Below are 23,777 nucleotides of genomic sequence, written 5' to 3'. Positions count from 1 at the left end.
CGATACTGCTCAGTGACATTTCTACTTGCTTTTGTTTAATGGGCCATTTACAACTCTCCTCTCGCTTCCTGGAAGGCAGTTCAGGGCGGCAGCTCTCAGTTAATTAGGTGAGTTGATGGTCCATTACACCACAAAATGTGTTACTTCTGCCCCGTTCATAAAGTGCTGCCACGCGACAGCCACTGCCAGCCCTGTTAGAGGCGTCGAGGCAGCCGATGTGTCCCGTAACGAGACCCTTGTGGCTGTTCCTCGTGGCTGAAGCGTGTTTTGGCAGCATGTGAGCGGTTGTAGTGAAACGTGAGTACAGTTACAGCTTCTGTGTAAAAGCCCTCTTTGTGTTTCTTAGTGGTGGCATTTAAATGTGAAAACACCATGGGAGAACACTGCTCTGCGGCTGGGGAGGGATAACAGCCGGGCTGGTGGGGGCTGATCCTGTGTCCCTCTGTGCAGGTATTCGAGGCATGTTCTGTCACAGAGGACAGTGTTTCCTTCTGCCTGGCTGGAGGTTTTGTTTGGTTTTTTTCTTTGTGTTTCCCTGGAATATTCATCACAGAATCACAGCACGGTTTGGGTTGGAAGGGACCTTGAAGATCATCCAGTCCCACCCCCTGCCACGGGCAGGGACCCCTCCCACCAGCCCAGGTTGCTCCAAGCCCCATCCAGCCTGGCCTGGGACGCTGCCAGGGATGGGGCATCCACAGCTGCTCTGGGCAGCCCGTGCCAGCGCCTCGCCACCCTCACAGGGAGGAATTTCACCCTTATATCTGATCTAAGTCTCCCCTCTTTCAGTGTAAAGCCATTCCCCCTTGTCCTACCACTACACACCCCTGTAAAAAGCCCCTCTCCAGCTTTTTTGGAGGCCCCTTTAGGCACTTGGAGGCTGCTCTAAGGTCCCCCTGGAGCCTTCCCTTCTCCAGGCTGAACCCCCCCAACTCTCCCAGCCCGTCCCCACAGCAGAGCTGCTCCAGCCTCTGACCATCCCCGTGGTCCCCTCTGGCCCCGCTCCAACAGCTCCACATCCTTACGCTGGGGCCCCAGAGCTGGACCCAGCACTCCAGCTGGGTTTCCAGAACATTTTCTTTGCGTTTCCCTTGAATATTCTTCCTTCATAGAGCAAGGTCCAGTCTGCCTGTCCTGGGTGTCCCACCCCATCTTCCCTGAAGCCAGGTCCCACCTCCCTGCACCCAGGGCCACCCTGCCCTCCCCAGCCAGGTGGGGAGCTGGTTTCCAGCTCTTGCTCTGATAATCTCCAACCTGTAAAACCGATTCCTAACTGCTTGGTTGTAAACAGGGAACTGGGAATCCTCCAGCTGCCAGGCCTCTCCACTAGAAATTCACCCCCTTTTTTCTTTTCCTTTCCTTCCCAGGACCATTCAGAAATAGATTTTTTTGCCCCCTAGCTAATCTGGCGATGTTTGTGCCCTATATGCTGTCCCTGTCCCCTGCTTTGGCCCAGTGCCCTGTGGGGCTGCCCCAACCAAGACCCCTCTGCCTGCAGGGAGAGGGGGGTAGGAGAAAGGGGTGTTCCCAGTAAGCCCCAAAAAGCACCTGGTCTCACTGGTTTCATGCTGGAGCTGGCCGGCACTGGCCTGGGTTTAGCGTGGTCCCCGGGGGAGTGAAAACCCCACCTGAATCTCAAGAGTCTTTATTCAACACTGAATCATAAAATAGCTCTTTACACACCTTGGGGGTTTGTTTGTTTGTTTGTAATTCTTTAAATACACATTGTTTACACTCGGCAAAGTTTCAAAGCAACAACATCAAAGTGCGTCTACAGGTGATAGTACCAACCAAAGTGCTAAAAACACAGTCTCCCACGGCCGATGGGCAGCAGCTCCTGCCTCGCCCGCTCTCCCCGGCCACCGTTGGACCCTGCTGCCGACAAAAGCACCCGGAGCCTCCCCCTGACCCCCAGCTCGGGCTGCACCCCCACCCCGCTGCTTCCCCCTCCTCCAGGGCAGCGTCCTCCTCCGGCAGGTGGAGCGTTGAGGACCTGCTTTAGCATCAAGGGACTGTGGGGCTGGGGCGGGGAGGGGGAGGGGAAAGGGGTGTTTGGTTCTTCCAGACACTGGCACATCGCTGCAAAAGACTAAAATAGACCTAAATTTATATAGATTTAAAAAAATAACTTAGGAGGCAAACTGGCTACCTTTTGGGAGGGGGGAGGTTGCTGTACAGGGCCCCTTGGAAATTGCCCACTGGGGCTGAGCTTGTACCCAAGCAAACACTGCTGGGAAGCGCTTGAGGGAAACGATTGCAATTCCTGTATATATATATATATTTTTTTTTTTTTTTCTCTCCCCATGGGGAGTGCATCCTCTGATTATCTCTAAGCAAGTGTGCATCACTGTGCTCGCTTCCCAAAAGCCATCCCACCCCCCTGCACCATCGCACCTGCTTCATTCTTCCTCCCCACCCCGACTCCACAGAGCTCAATCCCGAGGCTGGATTAGAAAATTTTTCCTGCTTTCGGGCAGTTTTCCCTCCTCTTCTTGCTGCTGCACACTGGGGAAGGACGTGCAGCGGCTTTTCCTCGGGGCAGGAGGGGCGCTTGCAACCACTGCGGGGATTATTTTGCCTCCCCCGATGGGGAAGGTGGTGCTTCGCCACTGCTCACCTCGCAACAACACCGCGCGGTGCTTTGGTCACAGCACACTGCCTCCAGCTGCTGAAATCAACCCGCTCCCTGGTTTGGGTTTGTATTTTTTTTGGGTTTTTTTTGGCACCGATTCCCAAATACTTTTGCTCCACCCCAACCTGCTGATTTTTAACCCAAAATGAGAGGCTGAAGCGATGCGCTCTCTCCTGCGGTGGGGGCTCCTCTAAATGCTGAGAGAAAACGTTTGTCAACTGCTTCAAGAGCCTTTATCAACACTTTTCCTTTTTCTGGTTTTTGTTCTGTTTTTACCAAATTCAGAGCCTTTTGGAGGATTCAAACGAGCTGTCCAAGACCCAGCCATGACTGTGCCTTGGGTGGCAGCTGGGGCCACGACACCCCGGCAAGAGGTGGTGTATGTTTTTCTTGCCTTTGCTTGATAAAGAGGTTTAAAAAACCTCCTTGGACAGCACCAGCCTGGGGTTCCCATTTGCCTCAGGCCCTTACACCCCTTGACCCCCCCCAGACTGGGGGCGTGGGGATGAAAGCAGGAGGAGGCAGCTGGTCCCCGGAGCATCCCCAGCTCCTGGGGGCTCAGAGCGATGGATGTCGAGCAAAATCCAATACATAATGAAACAGAAAATCAGGGATTTGGGATAAATTTGGCCCCCGAGCGGGTTTTGCTGGTGGTGTTCCTCTTCAGATCCCTGACCAGCAGCCAAATTCAAGTGAAGGGGAATGCCGTGAGCGCTGGCCATGGGGAAATTTTGGGCAAATCCCCTAGAAAAGGAATAAATCTCCCCAAAACTGGTCCTGTGGGAGCCAGCTGTGGCAGGAACTGGCAGCACTATCCATCCAGCCCCTGCCAGATCTGGCCACCACCATGACCTCTGAGTAAAAGCTTGCCGCTGATGCTGACCCTGGGTCAGGTGGCTGTGCCCTGGCTTTTGCTGAGGATTGTCATCGCAGAGCCCCTCTGGGGCTTCTCTAGGGTCTAGTATGGGGTTGAGCTCATGCTGCAGCAGTCCCTTCCCTACCAGCACCCAAATACATTGTGTGATTTCAAGGCGTTCCCAGGGGCTTTGGTATTTCTGCACATCTCCATTATCAGAGGAAATCGGGTTGAAACCCCACGGCCGATGTGGTGAATCCTATGGCCTGAGCATCCCGTAGGGATGGGGGTGCGTGATGGGGGTTTGTGGGGAAGCCAACGGGGCCATGTGCCAGCGGGATGGGGAGGGAAAGCAGCAGGGAAACCATCAATATGACTTCGCAGTGGAAGGGATACGGAGCCGTTAATGAGCTTGTTGCCATGAACAACCTGGCCAATTAGGAGCCACCGGGAGAGCCAGGGAGACGCAGGGCTCTCGTTACCACCAAGCCTGTGCCACAGTGCCAGCCACCATCATCCCCAGCTGAGGAGGAGAAAGAGGAGGAGCAGGAGAAAGGAACTCATCCAAACCCAGGAAAAATGGGGAAACCCCCCTCACTTTCCATCTTCTAATCCTCGAACCTGCTCAAGGTCTTGTGTCATCACAGGATTTTTGTAAAAACGTGGCTTTGCTAAGCCAGAAATTGGACTTCTTGGGAATGCCCCAAGGGGAGGCAGATGGTTTGGTCTGGTCTCGGTGACATCCCAAAGCACCAAATTCAGGTGAGGTTGTCCTGTCATGACTTACGAAACCCTCACGGCGGTGGGAGGAAGGGGATGTCACAGACCCACCCATGCTCCATGCCACCGACAGCACCAGCAGCCACTCCGGCCTCAAAGGCGAGCACAGAAGGTTTCTCCATGAGTCCTCAGCATCTCCCCCTGCTTTCCATCACCTCATCCTCACCGTCCCCGTGACCCGGAAGAGCTGGGTGAGGGGCCAGGCACATGCAGCAAATCTGGAGCAGCCACCTTCAGTCTTCAGACATGACTCTCCAACACAATAGTCTTTAAGCATAGAGTGTATAAACATGCTGAGTATATAATTTTCCTTTAAAATCTTTTTTTTCTCTCCTTCTTTATAGAAATAAATACTTACTTTTTTTTTTCCTTCTTTTTTTTTTTTTTTTTAAAGGAATTTTGCAAGTCTCTGCACTGTTTGGAATGGTGACATATCTGCTGGGACCACGCTCGTGGGATGGGGCTGGGTGGTCCCCAGTGGGTTGTGGCTTTGCTGGGTGGGGTTTTTTTGCTGGTTGGGGCATCCCTTGCTCCTCTTGCCCCTGGATTACATGTGTCCCAGCCTCCCCGTGGCGGAGGTAAACCCGTGGTGGGCATGGCAGCGAGCTCACCCCTGGTGCCAGAGAGCTCATCCAGTGCTGCCCATGGGGGCATGGTGGGACGTGGTAGTTTCTCACAGGCTTTTTTTTTTGGGGTCCCACATTTTGTGCATACAGGGAGCAGCCTCCTCCTGGAAAGCTGCAGTCAGTGGGGGAACGGAGGTGCTTCAGCCCAGGGGTTATGGCCAAAAAACCCTACCGTGTTTCAGAGGAGACAGCACAGACGGGATGAGGGGTGGATGAAATGGTCTCCTGAGGTGCTTTCTGGGGCTGGAGACCCAGGAGCTGCCTCTGGCCCACCGCCAGCTTCAGCGATTTGGAATCAATTTTATTTTCTGTCAGGGTCCCCACGGGCTGCTGGCATGCTGGGAGCCATCGGCTGAGGTCTGCAGCTCTCGTGTCGTAGGTGAGGAAGATGGCACCAGGATGGGTCTGTGGCCTTCTCTCTCCAGGGGGGATGCTCCATGGCAGCCCATCAACCCCCGGAAGGGCTGAAGGAAGGGGAGATGCCATGGGAAGGGCTGTCTCCTCATGGCTGTGCTGGCCAACATGCACCAAAACCTCTGACGAAGGTCCAGAGAAGAGGACAAACTGCCTAGATCTGCTTTTCCCAGTTGGCTCCTCTCAGCTCAGCACGTTGGGTCCAAGCACGCCTGGGTGGGGCTGGAGGTGGCAGGGGGCTGCCGTTAAGGCTGGTGTGTCCCTGCTGCTGGCAGTGCTGTCTGTGATGGGTGTCCCCCATGGTGTGGGCACCTCCTGGCACCTTCTCCCCAGGGTGGAGAATGGAGATGCCTGACCCTGCTGGATGCCTTTCAAAGGCCTTTTCCTTTGGAAAAAGAAGGGTGTTTTAGGGGCTATGATGTCCTTGCAGGCAGAAGACAGACAGAAGAAAAAAGCAGAATTAAAAACCAGCCGTGGCCATAGATAAGGGTTCTACCAGGGCAGCTGGGTTGGTGCTTTCACCAGCAGCTTTGGATTTCAGGACATTTTGGCCAGGGTTTCTCCAAGTTGCTCAAGAAGGCGATGAGATGGCAAATGTAGGTGTCCCATGCCAGTCACTCTCTCCACATGGGGCAACTTGCTCTGAGGGATGGTGGGGGAGACAGAAGCATGACCCATGTTTCCTGGTGGATGAGGATTTTGGAGATGGTTTATTGCCTTGGCAGGAAGGTTTGGGTGGAGAGGAGGTGAGGCTGGAGACGTCTGGAAGAGCGATCAACTCTCCTGGTGTCCTCTGGCTCTTACAGCCCCCGAGATGCAGCTCTGCCATCCAGGCTTGTGCTGTCGTGGCTGCTGGTTTCTGGGCAGTATTTACCCAGGTTTAGGTGTCCCTCTGTTCAACAAATGAAATGAAAATGAGCCGAAACCGTGCCAGAATGCTAGGCGCTGTTTCCTCTGGAGGAATGTCCCCTTCCCACCTCCAACATCCCACGGAGAGGATGGGATGGTCCAGCTGTGACACAGCGGCGCCAAGCCCAGCGGTCTGCATGAAGCCCATGGGGATGGGCTGAGCCATCCTCAGCTCCCATGCCATCAAAAGGCCAACCCCTACTCCCCCAGAAACAATGTTTGAAGAAAAAGACATTCCCCAAACAAGGATCCTTGGCAATAAGCAGCCACAGTGGGGGTGGGGGGATGTTGAAGCCATTTTCCCTCCCAGGGAAGAGCGTAGCCCTGCCTCTTTGGGCAGCCAAAAAATTTCCTTAAGTAGCACCTTCTCGCCCGCAAGCTGGCACCGGGGACAAGCGCTGGCTGCCAGTCACTAAGGCCTGCAAGAGTTTTGGGGTTTCTTTGTGCATGAGCCGGTGTCTCCATGCTCCAGGTCCGGCAGCGGGTGAGCAGCGGACAGTGGGTTTGGTTTCACGGGGCCTTGGGCTCCACCGGGCAGAGGAGGGAATGTGCTTTGTGGTTCCCTGAAGGTCTAACAGCCTCCTTCCACTTTGATGTGTAAAATCTTGGAGAAGCCGGGTCTCTTCCTCAGGGCCTGGAAAAGGAGCAGAGAGTGGGGTTGGTGGGTTGGACCCAGCCGTCCCACTGCCCCATGGGGTGGGTGAGGGAGAGGGGAGAACATCTCAAATCCCTGCCATGGGAAGGGGTCCACCCTGGTCCCAACCCTCCTTGGCTTCCTTGCAGGACTGGCTCAACACTTCCTAGTTCCATGCCCTTGAAGTCAGCTCTGGATTTGGTTTCTGTTCAGTTAAAACCACAGTTTCCAGGGCACGGTAGTAGTTTGGGGCAGACAACATCAACACATGGGATTTGCACAGCGTGGTGGTGGGCAGCCACACAAGGAGAGCCCCTCCAAAAGGGCTTGTGTCTGAAGGTGCCCCCCAGCCTGGGGTGGTTGTGGGTGGGTCTCGCTGCCTGTTGTTATTCCCATGTTAGGTCTTGGTGGTGGAGCAGGAATCTCACTGACCCCATCTGACTGCACTGGTGGGTCTCCATCCCCACGTCCTGCTCTGCATCTCATCAGAGTTTCACCTTACAACCCGATGGGAGCCCAACCTGCTGCAGGATGAAGTTAAAAGTAGGATAAAGTGAAATGGAGACATCTATTTCTCCCCTTGGACGCAGATGGAGACATCTGCCTTGGAGACCGGGAACAGATCAAGGACTGCCCAAGCCCTGATGAGCACCACAAGCCAAGCAACGTCTGCAACTCAGCTTTAACTAAAATTAACCCTATTTCTGCTTTCATGGGTGGACTTTAAGTCACTTCACAGAGTTCAGCAAGTAAGTTGCCCTGTGAGGGAGGCAACAGCCCTTTTCTGTCCCTGGAGAACAGACCCACAGGGAAGAAAGTCCTGGTTGAAGCAATGGGAAGGAATTACAGCATGTTAGATATTGGTTTAGCCTCTGGGGCATGTGTGTCTGAAGGGGAGAGAGCCTTCAGGATGTCCCTAGTGAGCTAAAATATTCTCTACTGAGGGACTACAGCAGTGGACAAGAATTTCTCCCCAAACTCCACAGGGACGTGGGGCTGGTGACACATGGGTTACCTCTGGGACTGGCATACCTGGAGTTTGTTCACCATTTCTTCAAACATCTTCTTGGCTTCAGGGCTGTGGGGTTCCTTGAAATAGTCTACGATGCCTACCTGCACGACGATGGACTTGAGGTTCCGGCACACACCTGGGGGCAGAGATACCTTCTGGCTTCTCCATACCTGGGGGCAGGCAGACTCCCCACAGCTGGCATGGAGCCTAACACCCACCCAGTGCTCCTCAAGGCCTTAGGCATTTGGGGATACCTCACCCTGAAGATGGAGGAGGCCTGCTTTTGGTGACCAAGACCTCTGTAGGGAGGATGATGGTTTATGTGATGATCTCTGATTGTCCTATCCCAAATCAGCAGTCCTGCCTTTTCCTTGGGAAACCCTTAGGCTTCTACCCAGAGGGATGGGTTCCCTGCAAGTCCAACCACAGTCCCATGTGCCACGACCACCAGGAACAGCACTTCAAATAGACCCTCCAGCTGGCTGCAGACCTCTTTCCCCCAGGAGCTCCTGTTCTGGCAAATGACGTGACCCCAAACTCAGCTGTGCCACAGACATTGAGACCTCGATTACACAGCAGGGGAGCATGGAAGGAGTGTCTCCATCCTCCCTATGGCCCAAGGCAAGATCAGCTCTTCTTAACCCATCCTTGGCAGGGTGCTGTTGGATCCCCTCTTAGAAACCTTCCACCACAGAGCTCCCAGCACCTTCCAGTATTGGCAGTGGGTTCCTGTGGGAGCGGCTGGAAGGCAGGGTCTGGTTCATGGATCTGAATATTTGGTGGCCTTATGGCCAATGGACGATGGAATGCATTGCTACTCACTGTTGAAGTGCAGCAGGGCTTTGGGGGTGACCGGAGTGGATGTCAGTACCAGCATCTCCAGTCCCTTCAGCCCCTCTCGACACACCTCTGCTGCAACCTCCTGGTTGATCTCTGCCACGTGGTCCAGCTCCAGGACCTGAAGCCGCATGCAGTTTCGGGCTGGAAGGACAGAGCACCTGCCATCAATGCCCCACAGGGAAGAGATAAGGACAGCCGATGGGAAAGGGGTGGTAGGAGGGATGGGTGGCAGCAAGGAGGGGCAGGGTGCACCCATGGTCCTTGGGGTGGGGGCTTCTCCATTGAGATGCTCCCCATAGGGCACCTCCTAGGGGTATACCCTGCCTCCAGCAAGGTCCCCTTCTCCCTGTCCCATCCGAGGAGAGCTGCCTACCTAAGGATGCCAGTCCCTGGACGCCGCAGCCTGCCCCTCCGACGCCCAGTGCCCGCAGGTGCGGCCAGCACCGGCCGATCATCTGAAGGCAGCGGTTGCTGAAACGTGTCGGCTGCTGGCTGGGGAGATGAAGAAGAAAGAGCTGGGGAGGGCTGGCAGAAAAGCTTGGCCCCTCACCCCATGAACACTCCTGCAAGTGGCGTGGGATGGGGACATTTCCCACCTCACCAGCCTGGGGGTCATGACACTGTAAGGAGGTGTCTTCAGAGCACGTGTCTCCATCTGAGCAACCACCCTGGGCTCTGCTGCAATCAGGACAGAGCACGTTCATGCATTCTGAGTCCCTCTGCCCCAAACCCTCCACCTCTGGAGGTCTGAATCAGGCCCTGAACTCTGTTACTTGCAGTGATCAAATCAGCAGCAGGAGCCTGCACCTCTGGCTCAGGTGGAGAACCCTACACGCCATATGGTGTTTCCCCCAGGGATGAAACGAGTCATCAGGGACTTGACATCTTCTCTTCCTAAGAGACATCCCCCTCTGTACATCTTGATCTAGGCTGACAAGGGACATGACATTGCAACAAACATCCCAGGACAAGAAGAAATGCCCAGGAGGCAGCCCCATGGCACGGAGGTGAGGAGCCAGGTGACCTGCTCTGTGAGCCACGAACTCCTGAGCACCCTGACATTGTGGGGCGGAGATCCACCAGCACCTTCACGCCCCCAGAATGCTTTTCCAAAGCAAGAGCATCTGCAGTCATCTCCCTAAGCAGCGACTCAACATCCTTTTAAAAACATCCAGGCCCTTCACGGCTGCTGTTGTATGAGCAGTGAGGAGCTCAGACAAGCCTTTGATGTTCAGTGTCGCCTACCAGACCCATCACGGCTCCTCTTTCATCTCTGGTGTTAGCAGCCTCCCTGGAAACATTCCTCACTCGGCCCATACGTGCCTACACCCAACAGCTCCCAGCCTTCACAGGGAGAGATGGGGCTAAGCTCCTGGTCTCTCAAACCAGCCTCATCCCACAAAGACCTCCCCACTCCCCAAGCAAATCTGGATCTGGCACTCAATTTCTTTCCAGCCCAGTGGTGCCCCTCACACTCATCCTGACATGATTCTTACCACGGATGCAGAGGTGCGACCTGGAGGGAGATGATGTCCCTGCAACCTGCTCCAAGGGCCCAGATGACTTCATGACCCACGGGGTCCGTAGAGCTCCTGGAACAACACAGAGGACATGTGGTGGCCCCCAGCAGCAGTGATGCCACCCCGGGGGCTATGTCAGCAGCCTCCATGCCACTACATCTCTCTGCACCTCGGGGTGCAGACAAATCTGGTCATTACTGATAACCCACCACCTGTCCATGAAACAGACGGTCCCAACACCAACCCATGCAGGTAGGCTGAAGGCATTTCTATTTGGAGTTGTGCCTACGGATGTGCAATGTCAAGAAAAATGGAAGAAGGTGAGGTTGAAAGTGAGACTGAAGATGAAGCAAGGCTGAAGGTGAGGTTGGTGGTTGAAGGTGAGGTTGGAGGTGAAGGCAGAAGTCTTCCAGATGCAAAGGTGGCAAGTGATTGAACTGAGATTGCCAGGCCGTGTACCCTTGCAGAGCAAATACAACATCCCTGCAGATCCCACTGGATTGGTTTCACCTGCCACCTGCCCAGCCTGGGGAAGATGCCAGGTAAGGACCTTTCAGCTGATGGGTGGTAACTTCCAGCCAAGGGCAGCGTCTTCTCCATGGCCTTTGTACCAGCTCTGCAATTGTGCCACCACAACTGTAGGTGGCTGTTGGCCACATGTCACTGTTGTGGGCTCCTCCTTGGTGTTTTGGGAGGTAAGTCCTCATGGAATGCTGCTGGATTCATGCAGGGGCATGGTGGAGGTTTGTCACGAGTCACACTGCCCACCCACCTGGCATTTGTGCTGCTGGTTCAGAGGAGCTTTCGCTAATGCCATCAGCTCCCAGCACCAAGTCAATGGAGAAGAGATGTTGTGATGCCACCAGACCAAACAGAGGACCCTGGCCTTTTCACTGCACCAGGCTGCCTCCTGAAGACTGAGGCCGTGCTTCCTCACTCTAAATTACCTACTTCAAAACTTCAGGCAAGCCTAAAAATAAGTGATGTGTGTTACTGTCAGTGTTTCACACATCTCCACTGAAGAAGTCTGCCAAGAGCCCCTTGCGAGTGTGGCGGGTTAATTAGAGCATGAGTCAGAGTCACAGGTTAGCAACGCACCAGGAGCACTTGGGCTTGCTGTAACACCCTTGGAAGGGTCAATGGAGGAGTCTTTGGGTTAAACCTAGCAGCATTGGGCTGCCTCATGGTGTAGGATCCCCAGATCAGAGCCATGCCTAAGCTCACTTGGTCCACAACAGAGGACCCAGCTGGGTGTGCTTTCCCACCTGAAGGACTCCATCCTGGGCTGGATGGGGACACCCATGGGATGCAGGTGAAATGGCCACCAAGGCTGAAATGGTCATCTGCAGGGTGCAGCAGAGGAAGAATCATCCTCTTTGAGTATGTAGGAAAGGTAAATCCTGTCTCCACAGGAGGCAGAGCCTCTTCAGAAGGTGGCCAAAACCAAGGAGCAGCCAGTGATCTCCTCCAGGACCTGTGGCCTCCTCCAGAACCTACACCATCATGTGTCCTTGACCTTCAGCTAGGTCTCCCAGTTGGGTCTTAGCGGTCCCATGGCACAGCTGTTCCTCCCTCTCAGGGCAGAGGGATCCTGAGGTCTCTTCTCCCCATTAGAAAGCTTCATCAGGGCATGACAGTCACGTGGGACCTCACTGGGCCCCGGTGTTGGTGCACCTCTTCTTCACCCTTCTCTAACATAAAACAGTGTCCCCATATCAAGACCCTGGTCACACCTCCAGCTGGGATGAGATCGGTATCAGAACGATGGGAATAGAGCTGGAAGGGAAATATCTGCATGGGAACAGGCCAGTAGAGGATGAGAGCTGCAAGGACACCTTGCACTGGGGACACTGGATACTGGGGTTGCTGCTTGGGCTGGGGACATGGAAAGGTGGATCCTTTGCATCTGGCTGGATGGACTGTGTTCTGACAGGGAATGGGGATGGGCATCAGAGGAGTTCCAGCACATCCCATGGATGTTCCCAGCCTTCTCCCAGCCAGGGAACCCCATGGTCCCCATGGGCAAGGTGGGGATGCTGGTGGCCATCCTTACCGGTATGTGACAGCCTGCAGGGCCCGGCAGTAGCAGCTGGCAAGCCAGAGCGAGCGGTCCGTCAGCACGTTGGGGCAGTGCGAGATGCGGAGGATGAGCAGGTTGCTGCCTGTTGCCTTCAGCAGGGACTCCAGCCCAGCTTCCAGGCAGCCCCTGCCGGGGGATGGAAGCAGGGTCAGGCATGGGCACCCACGCTCACACTCCCTTATGGCTGCCCTGGGGTCACCCCAGGAAGGTGACATGTCCCATGGGGATCTGTGGCTCCAGGATGCCCAAAATCCACAGCAGGAGCTGGTGTGCGATGAATGTCCATCAGTGGAAACAGGACATTGGGGGTCATGGAGCATTGTCATCTCTGAGGACCAGCAGCTCCTGCTGTGGGAGGGTGCCCGGGATGCGGGGACTCACCGCGTGCTCTTCATGTAGTCCTCCTTGCTCTCCTTCTTCCCTCGCTGGCGTGGCTTGAGGTTTTGGAGGGTGAGGGAATGCATCTGGGTGCACCACTGAGACAACATGGCCAGGAACTGGAGGGACAGGAGTGACCATCACTGAGGGGGACACCCTCAGCATGCCCCGTGCCACCCATACTCAGCTCTTTTTGGGCAGATCTGTGCACACACATATGCATTTCTGCATACCTCCCCTCCCATAAATATGTGAAAATGCACATATGAGGTCACACAGGAGTGTGTGCAACAAAATCACAAGTGTCACCACAAAAGCACTTGACAATGTGTGCACGTGAGCTCACACCCACAAACACGCACATGCAAAGTGTAACGCATCCAGCCACCCGTGCCCGCAGCTGTGAGCACCTGTGTTCCCATGGCCATAATGGCGTGACATTCCAGAGGCTCCGGGCAGGCCGGGCCGAGGGGCCGGGGCCGGTGGTGTGGGGGTCCCCAGGGCCGAGTGCCGGGCCCTGCCCCTGGGTCACACCAGCCCCCGGCAGCTGCGGGCTGGGGGCAGGGGGCTGGGAACTGCCCGGCGGGACAGGGCCCGGGGGGGCTGGGCGGCAGCGGCTGGGCATGAGCCCCCAGCGTGCCCAGGTGGCCCAGGAGGCCAGCAGCGTCCCGGCCGGTGTCCGAAACGGTGTGGCCGGCAGGGCCGGGGCAGCGCCCGTCCCCCTGCCCTGGGCACTGGTGGGGCCGCCCCGCGGGGCCTGGGCTCAGCGTTGGGCCCCTCACGGCCAGACAGACACTGAGGGGCTGGAGCGTGTCCAGAGCCGGGCAGGGACTGGGGCAGGGGCTGGGGCACCAGCCTGGGGGGGCGGGGGGGTCAGCCTGGAGAGAAGGGGGCTGGGGGGGACCCGGTGGCTCTGCAACGGCCTGGCAGGAGGCTGTAGCCAGGGGGGTCGGTCTCTGCTCCCCAGGAACCAGCGACAGGACGAGAGCAAACGGCCTCACGTTGCGCCAGGGGAGGGTGAGATTGGGTGTGAGGGAACATTCTGCACCGAGAGGGCTGGCAGGCGCTGGCACAGGCTGCCCGGGGACGGGGGTGTCATCATCCCTGGGGGTGTTCAAAAACCATGTGGCTGTGGTGCCTGGGGACATGGTTCAGTGGTGGCCTTGGCAGTGCTGGGTTAACACTTGGACTCAATGATCTTAAAGATCTTTGCCGACCTAAGCAATTCTATGATTCTATGACAATCCACACAAGTGAGATGCTTGTGCATTTTCACCTTTCTGGAAGAAAGCTGTCACCCCTAGTGGTGCCACCCCCATCCCCGGTACCTTGGAGGACACCCTGGCATTCTCCAACAGAACCCGTGTCCACACAGCCGGGTGCCGGGCCACGAACTTCCAGTCCTTGCACACCTCAGCCGCCCGCAGCAGGGTCTTTGTGTCCAGGTAGGTGAAGATGCAGAAAAGAGCCGCCCGCATCTTGAGGATCTCAGGGCTGATCACCTCGCTGGAGTGGCCTGGGCTGCCCCTGTCCAGACGGACCCCCTTGCCCCCGGCCCCCTCGGTCCTGGCTGTGGGACACGCACTGTCAGTTGCCACTGGTGGCCGGGGAAGACAGGAGGGGAAGGAATGCTCCCCGCAGAGCCCAGGAGCCATCCCATCCCCCACCTCCCAGCCTCCCCACCCTCCCACCCCACCAGAAGAGCCAGGTGCCATCTCACCTGTCAGCCGGCAGCTGCCGGCAGGTCGGGATCCAGCGGATCCAGGTGCCTCCGGCTCCCAGCCCTCGGCCTCCGACTCGGTGGTGCGGGAGCCCACATCGGAGACGTCACCCTCCTCGCCCTCAGTGCTGTTGCGGTAGGGCCGGCGGTGCCAGTTTTGGATGGCTTGCCGGCGCAGCCCTGAGCCCCGGGTGCCATCCCGCGCTGGGTAGGGATGCCCGTCGGCGGTGTCATCGGTGGGGCACGGCTCTGCACTGTCACTGTCATAGCAGCCCGAGCTCTGTGACACAGCTTTTGCCCGGCTTGAGGCCCTAGGGGACAAGGATGTCCAACCTCAGTGCTTGACGGGGTGTGCGTCTCCTTCTCATCAGCCCTTTGCCCACCAAAAAATGAGCATCCCACTAAAATCCCCAATGGACAGCACGGAGAGGGGACTCACCCGGTGCTGGAGGAGGAGCGCTGGTTGGATATGCCGTAAGGACCATGCACGGCCGCCCCTGGCCCCGGGTGCCGGTCTCTCTGTGGGGAGATGGAACAAGAGAAGCCAACGTGGCAAAACCCAAAATGTGGGCTGTGCAGCTGGGGAAGGTGACCCCGATAACCCACCCAGTGCCAGCTGCGTTTTGGAGTGAGGCCACACCCAAGTGGGATGCAGAGAGCATCTCCAGCATCATGCCAATGCCTTGCCCACACTTGCCATGGAAACACAGACCCACCAAAAAGCAACTTCTTTTTGGGATCCCCCCACCCAGGATTATCCATTTCCCCACACAGGAACAAGATGCGGGGCCCTACACCTCCCCGCTGAACCCTTTGCAACCATCAGAGATGCCACATGGGTGCATGCCCAAAGCTGTTGGGGTGCTCGTGCCTGTGCTCGCGGAGGTACCAGTCGGCCGGCAGCCTTGGCCCCCGGCGTGCCACAGCGTCCCAAGCTGCCATTTGGGGTGGTGCCACAGCTGCTGCTGATGATCTGGAGCTGCTTCTCGGCCCGGTCTGCCCGGTCCAGCAGCTCCTCGATGAAGTGTTGGAGGCGGACCTTGGCGTTGGCCTCACGGGCGGCTGTCTCCTTCAGGAACTGGTCGATCTGCAGCACCTCCCTACGTGGAGGGACCAGCAGGTGACACTCCAATCACTTCCCACCTGCCCCTGTTAAGCACCTCCATCCCTTTCTGCAAGCTGGGGGTCCAGGATGCTTGTGCACATCCAGACCATTCCCATCACCAGCCTGATCTGGGATGATCAGCCCAGATGGCTCCTCGGCATAGTTCAGGGCAGAGCAGTGGCCAAGGGATGCTCCCAACATGCAGAGTGGGTGTCAGCACCTTGTTTTGGGGGAGACGACATCCCCAGCACCTTTGCTGGGCTGTATATCACTGCCAGGACTGGCATCAGTGATGCCTGAGCATGATGGAGAAGAGGGAGGATGATGATGATGATGGTACAGCGGGATGATGGAGGAGGATGGCAGTGGTACCCTGCCTCATTCGGGGCAGACTTAAAGATCCTAAGGGCAGCCTGAAGTCCTTAAACCCTGCTGAGCCCCATACCAAGTCAAGCCCAGTGGCTGCAGGGCCCTGGCTCCTTCGTTAACATATTAATTAGCAGGTGCTCGGGAGCTTCAAGCCTGTGAATGGGCAGGGTTTGCCCTGCTGAGGCACTGAGATGTTATCCCCAAAATGTGGCCTGCTTTGGGATGGACCATGCCAGTGACCCAAGGCGGCCCCATTTTGCCCTGCACACGCGTGCACCCAGGCACGCACCCACCCACTGACCTCATCTACTTCCCAAAAACATGGGCACATGCAGCCATCACACCCCTGCAGGCACACACATCCCAAAAACACATGTGGCCTTCGCACCCCTGCAAACACACGTGCCGAAAACATGTGTAGCCATCACACCCCTGAAAATGTGCCACATGAACGCACATGTGTGCACCCAGGTATACACACACACGGAGCTGTCGTGCGCACCCCCAAGTGCACCACACGCACATGCACAAGCCACCCTTACATGCACAAACACCATGAAAACACAAATGCAGATGTTCACCCTGACACACACGCATAGCCAGAGACAACTGGCACACAAGTACCGGCAGCATCATGAGCATACACCCCCAGACACACCTACAGTTGGTTGCGTGCACACTAGCACGGTTGATGGTGCACACACGCACAGGCACAACCACTCTCACACGTTCCATCAGCATCCGTGAACCCCTGCAGATGCACAACACAGCTCTGCATGTCTGTCATGTGCACACCCAACTGTGCACACCCGACTGCGCACACCCAGCCACACCGATCTGCACAGGAGCATGAAGGAAAGGGAGGGGGCAGCCCTTAGCGACATAATACCCATTGCTGATTATTAATTGCCATTTAATTACCAATTAATTGCCTCCCAACCTGTCATTTGCAGAGTGAGAGTGGGAGCTCCCCAGTAACGATTTGGGAAGGCTCCTGGCGAGAGGCCCCAGGAGATTTGGAAGGCAAATGGGGTGCTGGCACAGTGAGTGTAAGGTGATGCTGGTGGTTATCATCTGCATCTCTCTCATCTTCATGGACTGGGTGGAAAAACACCCCCGGCAAAGCAAACGGAACCCAGAAGCAAATAAGCCCCCCCATGGAGACAACGGCCTCATGGTGGTGGGGCTGGCAGGGCTGGAAAATGTCTCGGGCAATGTTTTGCTCTTGAGCAGGGGTCCTCAAACTTTTTAACCAGGGGGCCGGCGCGCGGATGCAGTGGCAGGCAGTCATCTGCGGCTGCTTGGTTTCCCCCCCCAACCCCCGGCGGGGGGGGGGGTGTCTGTAAATACCGGGGGCCGGATTGAGGACCCTGGGGGCCGTATCTGGCCTGCGGGCCGTAGTTTGAGGACCCCTGCTCTTGAGGAAGGGTGAAACTGGATTTGCTGAGGAAAATGATTTCCAATGATTTCCCCACATCTAAGAAAAACACATCCCTGTTCATTGCTCTGTCTTCAACCTGGCAAGTGATTTTGTCACTCTGGCTGGAGGAGTTTGAGGACTGATGGGGACAGTGAAGAAGCAGGAGGGTTTCTCTAAGGAAAAGGTCAGGAGGTAGTTTTGGGGTGTAAAATCAAGTTCTTAGGTGGTAGCAGTGTGCAAGCTCCACCATGGGCCGAACAAGACATGTTTGACCCGATGGTCACCCTCTCTGCCCTGTCTTACATGTCTCCAGGCTCTGCTCCAGTCTGGGGGCCCTCATCCTGCCACCACGCACCCCCAAGATGCCCAGGAGGCAGCTGATGGCAGCCCGCAATCCTCACCATTGCCTGTCCCATATGCATGCATCCAAACCAAGAGGTGTTGCCCTTACCCAGCTCCAGCATCATCCCACTCCTCACCCCAGGACCATCACCCCCACCAGCAAATCCTGTGACCCTCATTTTTGAGCCACAGTCATTTTGGAGTCAAAAGCATTAATGAACTTGCTGAGAATGGTGGGGATCAAGACAAGCCCTTGAGGAGTCCCACCAGTGCTCCCAGCTCAGCCCAGCCATGACTGTCCCCCAGTAACCTCTCCTCACTGACTTTCTGGACCCTGTGGTGACCTCCAGCTTTGCTAAGAAACTCCTGAGGATCAAGGTCTAGTTTGCTTGAGCAACACTGATGGGCAAAATGTCCCAGTGCTTGACTGGAGGGAAACTTGGGAGTAGCACTGGGGTGGGAAGGGGTTGTTGAGTGGGGAACATAGGATGAAAATGAAGATGACAGTGCCACAATCCCAACAGCAAATGGAGGTCATACTGCTTGGGCTATCCCCCCTCCTTCTGGGAGAAAAATCTGGAATCAGGCATGGTCAAGGTAGCCTCCCTCATATTTATGACCATGGACAGGTTGAGGGGATGGCTCAGGTTGTATAGGGCTGGCCAATGCGGCTGTGGAGCCCAGCCCTGGTGTTGGGGGGACACTCTTTGGTACTAGAGATGGGTTCTAGAACATGGTCACCACCACTTCCCTTGGCAGGACAGCACGATGGCCATGTGCATCCCCAGCTTGATCACATCCTGGGGGGCACCGGTGGCTCTGGGACAAGGTCTGGGAGAAGATGCAAAACCTGATGCAAGATGATGCCATTGGGCATTGCCAAGGGGATTGTCCCCTAGCACTTCATCTGAGGGTTTGGTGGTGGTGTTGGACTCATCAGGGCTCACCACCAGGGACCAATTTCCCCCCACCCTGCAGCTGGGAGAGGGGGCAAAGGACTCACTGTTGCTTGCGGGTGAGCTCCTGCTCCTTCTGCACCAGGTCCTGCTTGAGGGAGGCCAGCATCTCCACACTGACGTCCACCTGGCGGGACAGTTCAGATGCCCGGTCCTCTAGCTCCTGCTTCTCCCGGCTGAGCCGCAGGCTTTCCTGCTTAGCCTTCTCCAGCTCTGAGCTCTTGCGGTCCAGCTCCACCTGGAGCCGGCCCACCTGAGAGGCAATCTTCTGCTCCACCTCCTCCGTCAGCTTCTCCAGCCTCTTGTCCACCTCCAGCTTCTCAAAGGCGCGGATCTTCAGGCGGGCCAAGCCTTCCTCATAGGCCGCGTCCATAGTGGCTGGCGGTGTGGGGGCTGGTGCCACGGCTTTTCCCCGGGTGAAGATCTCTGTCAGTGGGATCTCAATCTCGTGGACATAGCGGGGTGAGGGGGAGGAGGATGGGGCCGGCTCCAGCTCCTCAGCGGGGACAAGGTCGCAGGAGAAGCGTTGGTCCTTGCCTTGGAAGGAGGTGCTCTCAAAGTAGTCCCGCCGGGCGGCTGGTGTCAGAAGGGCCCCATCGGTGGCCAGGGGGAAGACGGCAGCATCGCAGATGCTGTTGGTCTTGGAGAGGACGTAGAGAGTCTCATAGGTGTGGTTGTACTCCAGGTGCGCCCGCAGCGAGGAGAGGCTGCGGAAGCGCTTGTGCTCCCCACACCGCGGACATCGGTAGGGCAGGTCCAGCGAGGCCATCCCTCAGCTATGTGCCCCAATGCAGGGGAACCGCACAGCCCCGCTCATGGCGCGGGATGGATGGACTGGTGGCAGGCAGAATGGGTTGGGGAGCCCCGGGAGGTGGGGCCGTGGCTCCACTGGGGCATGGCGGGGTGAGAGATCTGGGATGGAAGTGGGGGCTCCGGCAATTCTGGGGGGTATGTCAACATCGGCCGGTGCCAGGCACTGGAAGAGATAGGGGGGTTAGTGATATAGGGACAGTGGGTCCCCAAAAGTCCCTCCTTGATCCTTCTTCTTTGTCCCCTTTCTGCCTCCATCCTACCATCCTGTGCTCCTCTCACTGATGCACGACCCTTGGGAGGGTGCACAATGCTCAGGAAGTTGCACAGTCCATGGGAATGTGCACAACCATTGGGAGGATCCACAACCTTTGGGAAGCTCCACAGCCCTTGGGAGGATCCACAACACTTGGAAAGGTGTGCAGCCCTTAGGAAGATCCATAACCATTGGGAAGGTCCCCCCGCCTTGGGAAGGTGCACAAGCATTTGGGAGCACAGCCATCATGAAGGTGGACAACCCATGGGCAGTCTCTCCCCATGTGCCCTGAGCTTGCCACAGAAGGGTGACCCATGTGCTTTCTTACCCAACCACCAGGCAACGAGCCTCTGCAGTGCCAGGGGTCTCCAGGGGACAACCCAGGCACAGTATCTGGGTTGCTGGGAGCCACCTTCTCCAAGCAAAGGATGACCCACTCCTACTAGATCAGCCCATGCAGCCTCACAGCAGGATTCATGTCCAAGAGTTACGTCTCAATAGTGTCCCCTTCTGGGGCTGTGGGACCCCTACGCTGTCTGATGCATGATGTCCCGTGGCCAGGCAAGGGAGGGTCCCCATGAGGATCTGGTTTTATCACGCATGACATCACAGGGGGCTGGGAATCCCACCCTTGTGAAATGGGATAAGCCAGCAAAAATCCAGCCTGGGAGGTCACCATGGTCTCCAGCCTGTGAGGCACGAGCAGGCGTCAGGGTACATTGCTGCAATGCTTTCACCCCAAAGCACTGAGGGCACCCATGGGTGGGAGCATCCCTTGCTCATCCCTCTGCAATACCTCACAGAGGGCTCTTCCCACCACCCTAAACCCCTCTGAGGCCCCCTGCGCCCCGTAACCACCAGCCTTGGTGAGCACTAAACCAGCACTGAGCCCTCCATCCACGCTCATCCCCAGGGCAGCATCCCCCATGGCTCAGCATCCCTCTCGGAGGGCACAACCAGGTCATGAGGTTTGGGAAACCATTTCTTAGGGAAAAATCAGTAAAGGCAAGAAATCCATGCAAAAAATATATATCAGGTGTGACTGGGAGGATTTCTGGAACTGCCTGGCGGTGTTTTGAGGTCGTTACAAAATGCACCCTTGCACATCAACCCCACCTGGGCGACCACCGGTGCCAGCTTGGATGAAACCTGGTGAACACAAAGCACAGCTGGCAACTTCGGCTGCTGCCGATGGGATGAGAAAGCGCTTTTCCACCGTAGGGATGTGGCCACAGCATCATGCCGCTGATCCCTCAGGCCTGGATCGCTGCCCATGTCTCCTGGGGTACCCGATCAGCCTCAGTCTGTATTTCTTATCCATAAGCCAAGGCAGGATCTGGCCCAGGCGGGTCCGAATACACACATCGCCCAGTCCCCATCCTGGGCAGGTCCTACCCTGACCACAAAACCTCTCCTCTCCTCCCACCCACCCAGCAATGACCAGGATTTAAGGAAATTATTAGTGGAGTCATTACTACGGTGGCCACACTAATAAAACCCACAGGCATCCGGAGCCGGGAAATGCTCCTGGCCGCCGGGAGACTGCAGCAGCCGGTGAAATCCATCCCTGGGCTGTTTCAGTGCCACTACCTGCGATTCATCATGGATCCTTTCTTCGCATTGTTTAACATTTTTCCTTCCCCCCTCCCAAAAAAATAATAAAAAAAAATAATTAAAAAAAAATTACCAGCAGGCAGCTCCACTGCCTGTTTGAAGAGGGAAGGGGGGATGGAGAAGAGGGGTGGCGGTGGTGGATGCTGCTAGGGTGGCAGATGCTGCTGGTGCCGTGTGCCTGCTGGTCCCCATCCATCCCTGGCTGAGGCTGCAGCGGGGTGGGGGCCCCGCGGTGGGTGAGAGTGGCTGGGGAGGACTCACAGGGGGCTTGTGGGAGGAGGGCATGAAAAGCCGGGGTTCACCTAGCCCCCCAGCACCTGGCGCAAGGAGCAGCGGGTCCCTCCTCACCTTCTGGCAGTGGCTTTGTCCCTGCTGCGTCCCCTTTGCTCACCGGAGCCCCTGGGCGAGCAGCAGCCTGGGGACAAGCCCCCGCCCCCAGCGCAGCATCCCGCTTCTCCCCATACCTGCTTCTGGCCGCCGACCTCCCGCGTTTGGATCCTCCGGCGAGGGCAGCATCTCTCCGGCTTCCCCACTGGCAAACCACCGGGCAAGGAACCGGGGGGGCTCCGGGCTGGGGGGACAGAGCACGCACACTCGCTCCCGTGCACAAAGGAGGCGGCTGCTGAGCGGCTCAGGGCTTTGTCGGGGAGGAAGGATGCTGGGCAGGAGGGATGCAGCCCAAGGAGGAGGCAAGAGCCGCGGGAAGCATCCGGCTCCCTGCAGCCAGCACCTCCATGCCAGCCAGGCCCTGGGGAAGGAGGGAGGGTGGTGGCTATGGGAGGAGGAGGAGGAGTAGGAGTAGAAGGAGGAGGAAGGAAGCAGAGGCTGAAGGCCCTGGTGGGGCGGTGGGAGGGTGAAGGCTGCTGGGCACCCTGGGGACGGAGGGTCCCCGAGCGCTGCAGGGCTCAGGGGGGACTATGCATGGTGAAGGCAGGGGAGAGGGAGGGAGGGATGGAGGGATGGAAAGAGGGAGGGCAAGCGCTAGCAGCCGCCTCCTCCTCCTTTGCAGCCTGAGCCCGGACTGCTTCTCTCTGCCGCTTTCCTCCTTCACAGCTCCCTCTGCCTGTCTCCCCACGAACACCGCGGGTCCTCCGCCGGGCCTTGCTGCCATGCGGCAGCCCGCCGGCCTCATCCTGCAGCCCCCCTGCCCCCCGAGCCCACCCTGCGCAGTCCCTGGCCCTGGCAGGCTCCTGGCTGGGATCATCCCAGAGCATCCCTGCCAGGAGAGCAGCTGGCATGGGGTATGTGGCTGAGCCTGGGCACCTGCGCTATCCTTCCCCATACTGGGCTAGACCCACGGTTGCAAGGACCCAGGCTTGGTCCTGAGACGTTCCCTGAGCACCCTGGCTTGGTCCTGATTGGGTCCCGATTAATCCTGGTTTGGTCCCTGGCTTAGTCCTGATCTGATCCCTGAGCACCCTGGCTTGATCCTGTTCTGGTCCCTGAGTACCTTGGCTTGGTGCTGGCTGGGTCCTGATCCAGTCTTCGAGCACCCTGGCTTGGTCCCTGCCTTGGCCCTGATGTGGTCCCCGAGCCCCTCAGCTCAGTCCCCAGTGTCAAAGCCATCCAGCACTGACATGTTTTCTTGTCTCTGATGGGGACATGGGGGCAGACGGCAGCATTTGGCCCAGGATGCTGCTGGCCTGGGAGAAGTCCCCACCCCAGTGTAGCCCTGGGGTTTGGGGTGCCACTGATCCTCCCCTCCTATAAACGTGCTCAGTCCCATCCCACCCCAGAAGCAGCTGCACCCAGCTGCTGTGGTAGGTGCTCTCTTCGCTTGGCAGTGGTGGCCCGGGGAGCAGAGGGTGAAGGCTCGAGCCCGGGTGTCTCCGCAGAGCTTTCAGGCTCAGCATCAATAATAGATGCACTTTCAGAGGGGTATTAATAAAGATCTCATGCATCATGCATGGCCAGCGGCGCAGGGGAAAGCAGGGCTGTTTACTGCCCGGTGAGAGCTGACGTCCCACTGAAAGGTGCCCAAAAGATGGCTCTTTCCAAAGGAAACACGGGTGCTGAGCTCCTTGTTAATGATATCTGGGGTGTCCCCCTGGAAAAGCTGTGGGTTTTTTTTCTGGTGCTTGGGGTCATCTGCATCCCACAGAGTGGTCCTTGCTCAGGATCTGGCTCCCACACACATGGGATAGTTCAGCTGCTGGGGCCAGCAGTGCTTGGGGCTGCTGGGTGCTCACCTGAGGGACACGAGCACCCTTGGGTACCATCAGAGGTTTGAGCTCTTAGGAACAGGTCCAAGGAGTCATTTAGGATTTCACTCTCAACAGGTTTCCTTCTGGCTCCTTCCCTCATCCCATCTCTGCTAGCAGCCCTTGGGGACCCCGTGTCCCCTGCCCAGCTTTCCACCCAACTCCACGCGGTCCTCCCACCCCATAGCAAGCTCGGTGTGGGGCAGTAGATTTTCCCGGGATAGTGGTATAACTGGGGTTTAGCCCTGGGATGCTTCAGTCCACATGCCAGCAAAGGGCTGGCGGACATGAGGGGGTGAGGTA

General features: G+C 57.2%; 1 protein-coding gene across 1 annotated transcript; it reads right to left on the bottom strand.

Annotated features, from left to right (window-relative positions):
• Positions 1-1,629: 1,629 nt before the first annotated feature.
• FBXO41 (F-box protein 41) lies at positions 1,630-22,197 on the bottom strand. Its single transcript, XM_037388102.1, has 13 exons — positions 21,738-22,197; positions 18,641-19,569; positions 15,273-15,501; positions 14,841-14,920; positions 14,402-14,712; positions 14,010-14,251; positions 12,685-12,800; positions 12,277-12,429; positions 10,200-10,295; positions 9,077-9,195; positions 8,686-8,844; positions 7,884-7,999; positions 1,630-6,851 (listed from the first exon to the last, which is right to left on the bottom strand). Exons 2-13 carry the CDS (start codon positions 19,360-19,362, stop codon positions 6,789-6,791), a joined length of 2,406 nt encoding a protein of 801 aa, XP_037243999.1. The 5' UTR covers positions 19,363-19,569; positions 21,738-22,197; the 3' UTR covers positions 1,630-6,788.
• Between the last annotated feature and the right edge of the window lie 1,580 nt (positions 22,198-23,777).

The sequence above is a fragment of the Falco rusticolus genome, chromosome 1, assembly GCF_015220075.1.
Source record: "Falco rusticolus isolate bFalRus1 chromosome 1, bFalRus1.pri, whole genome shotgun sequence".
NCBI lineage: Eukaryota > Metazoa > Chordata > Aves > Falconiformes > Falconidae > Falco > Falco rusticolus.
The sequence above is the reverse complement of the archived record's forward strand: the minus strand, read 5'-3'. Positions and strand labels throughout refer to the sequence as shown.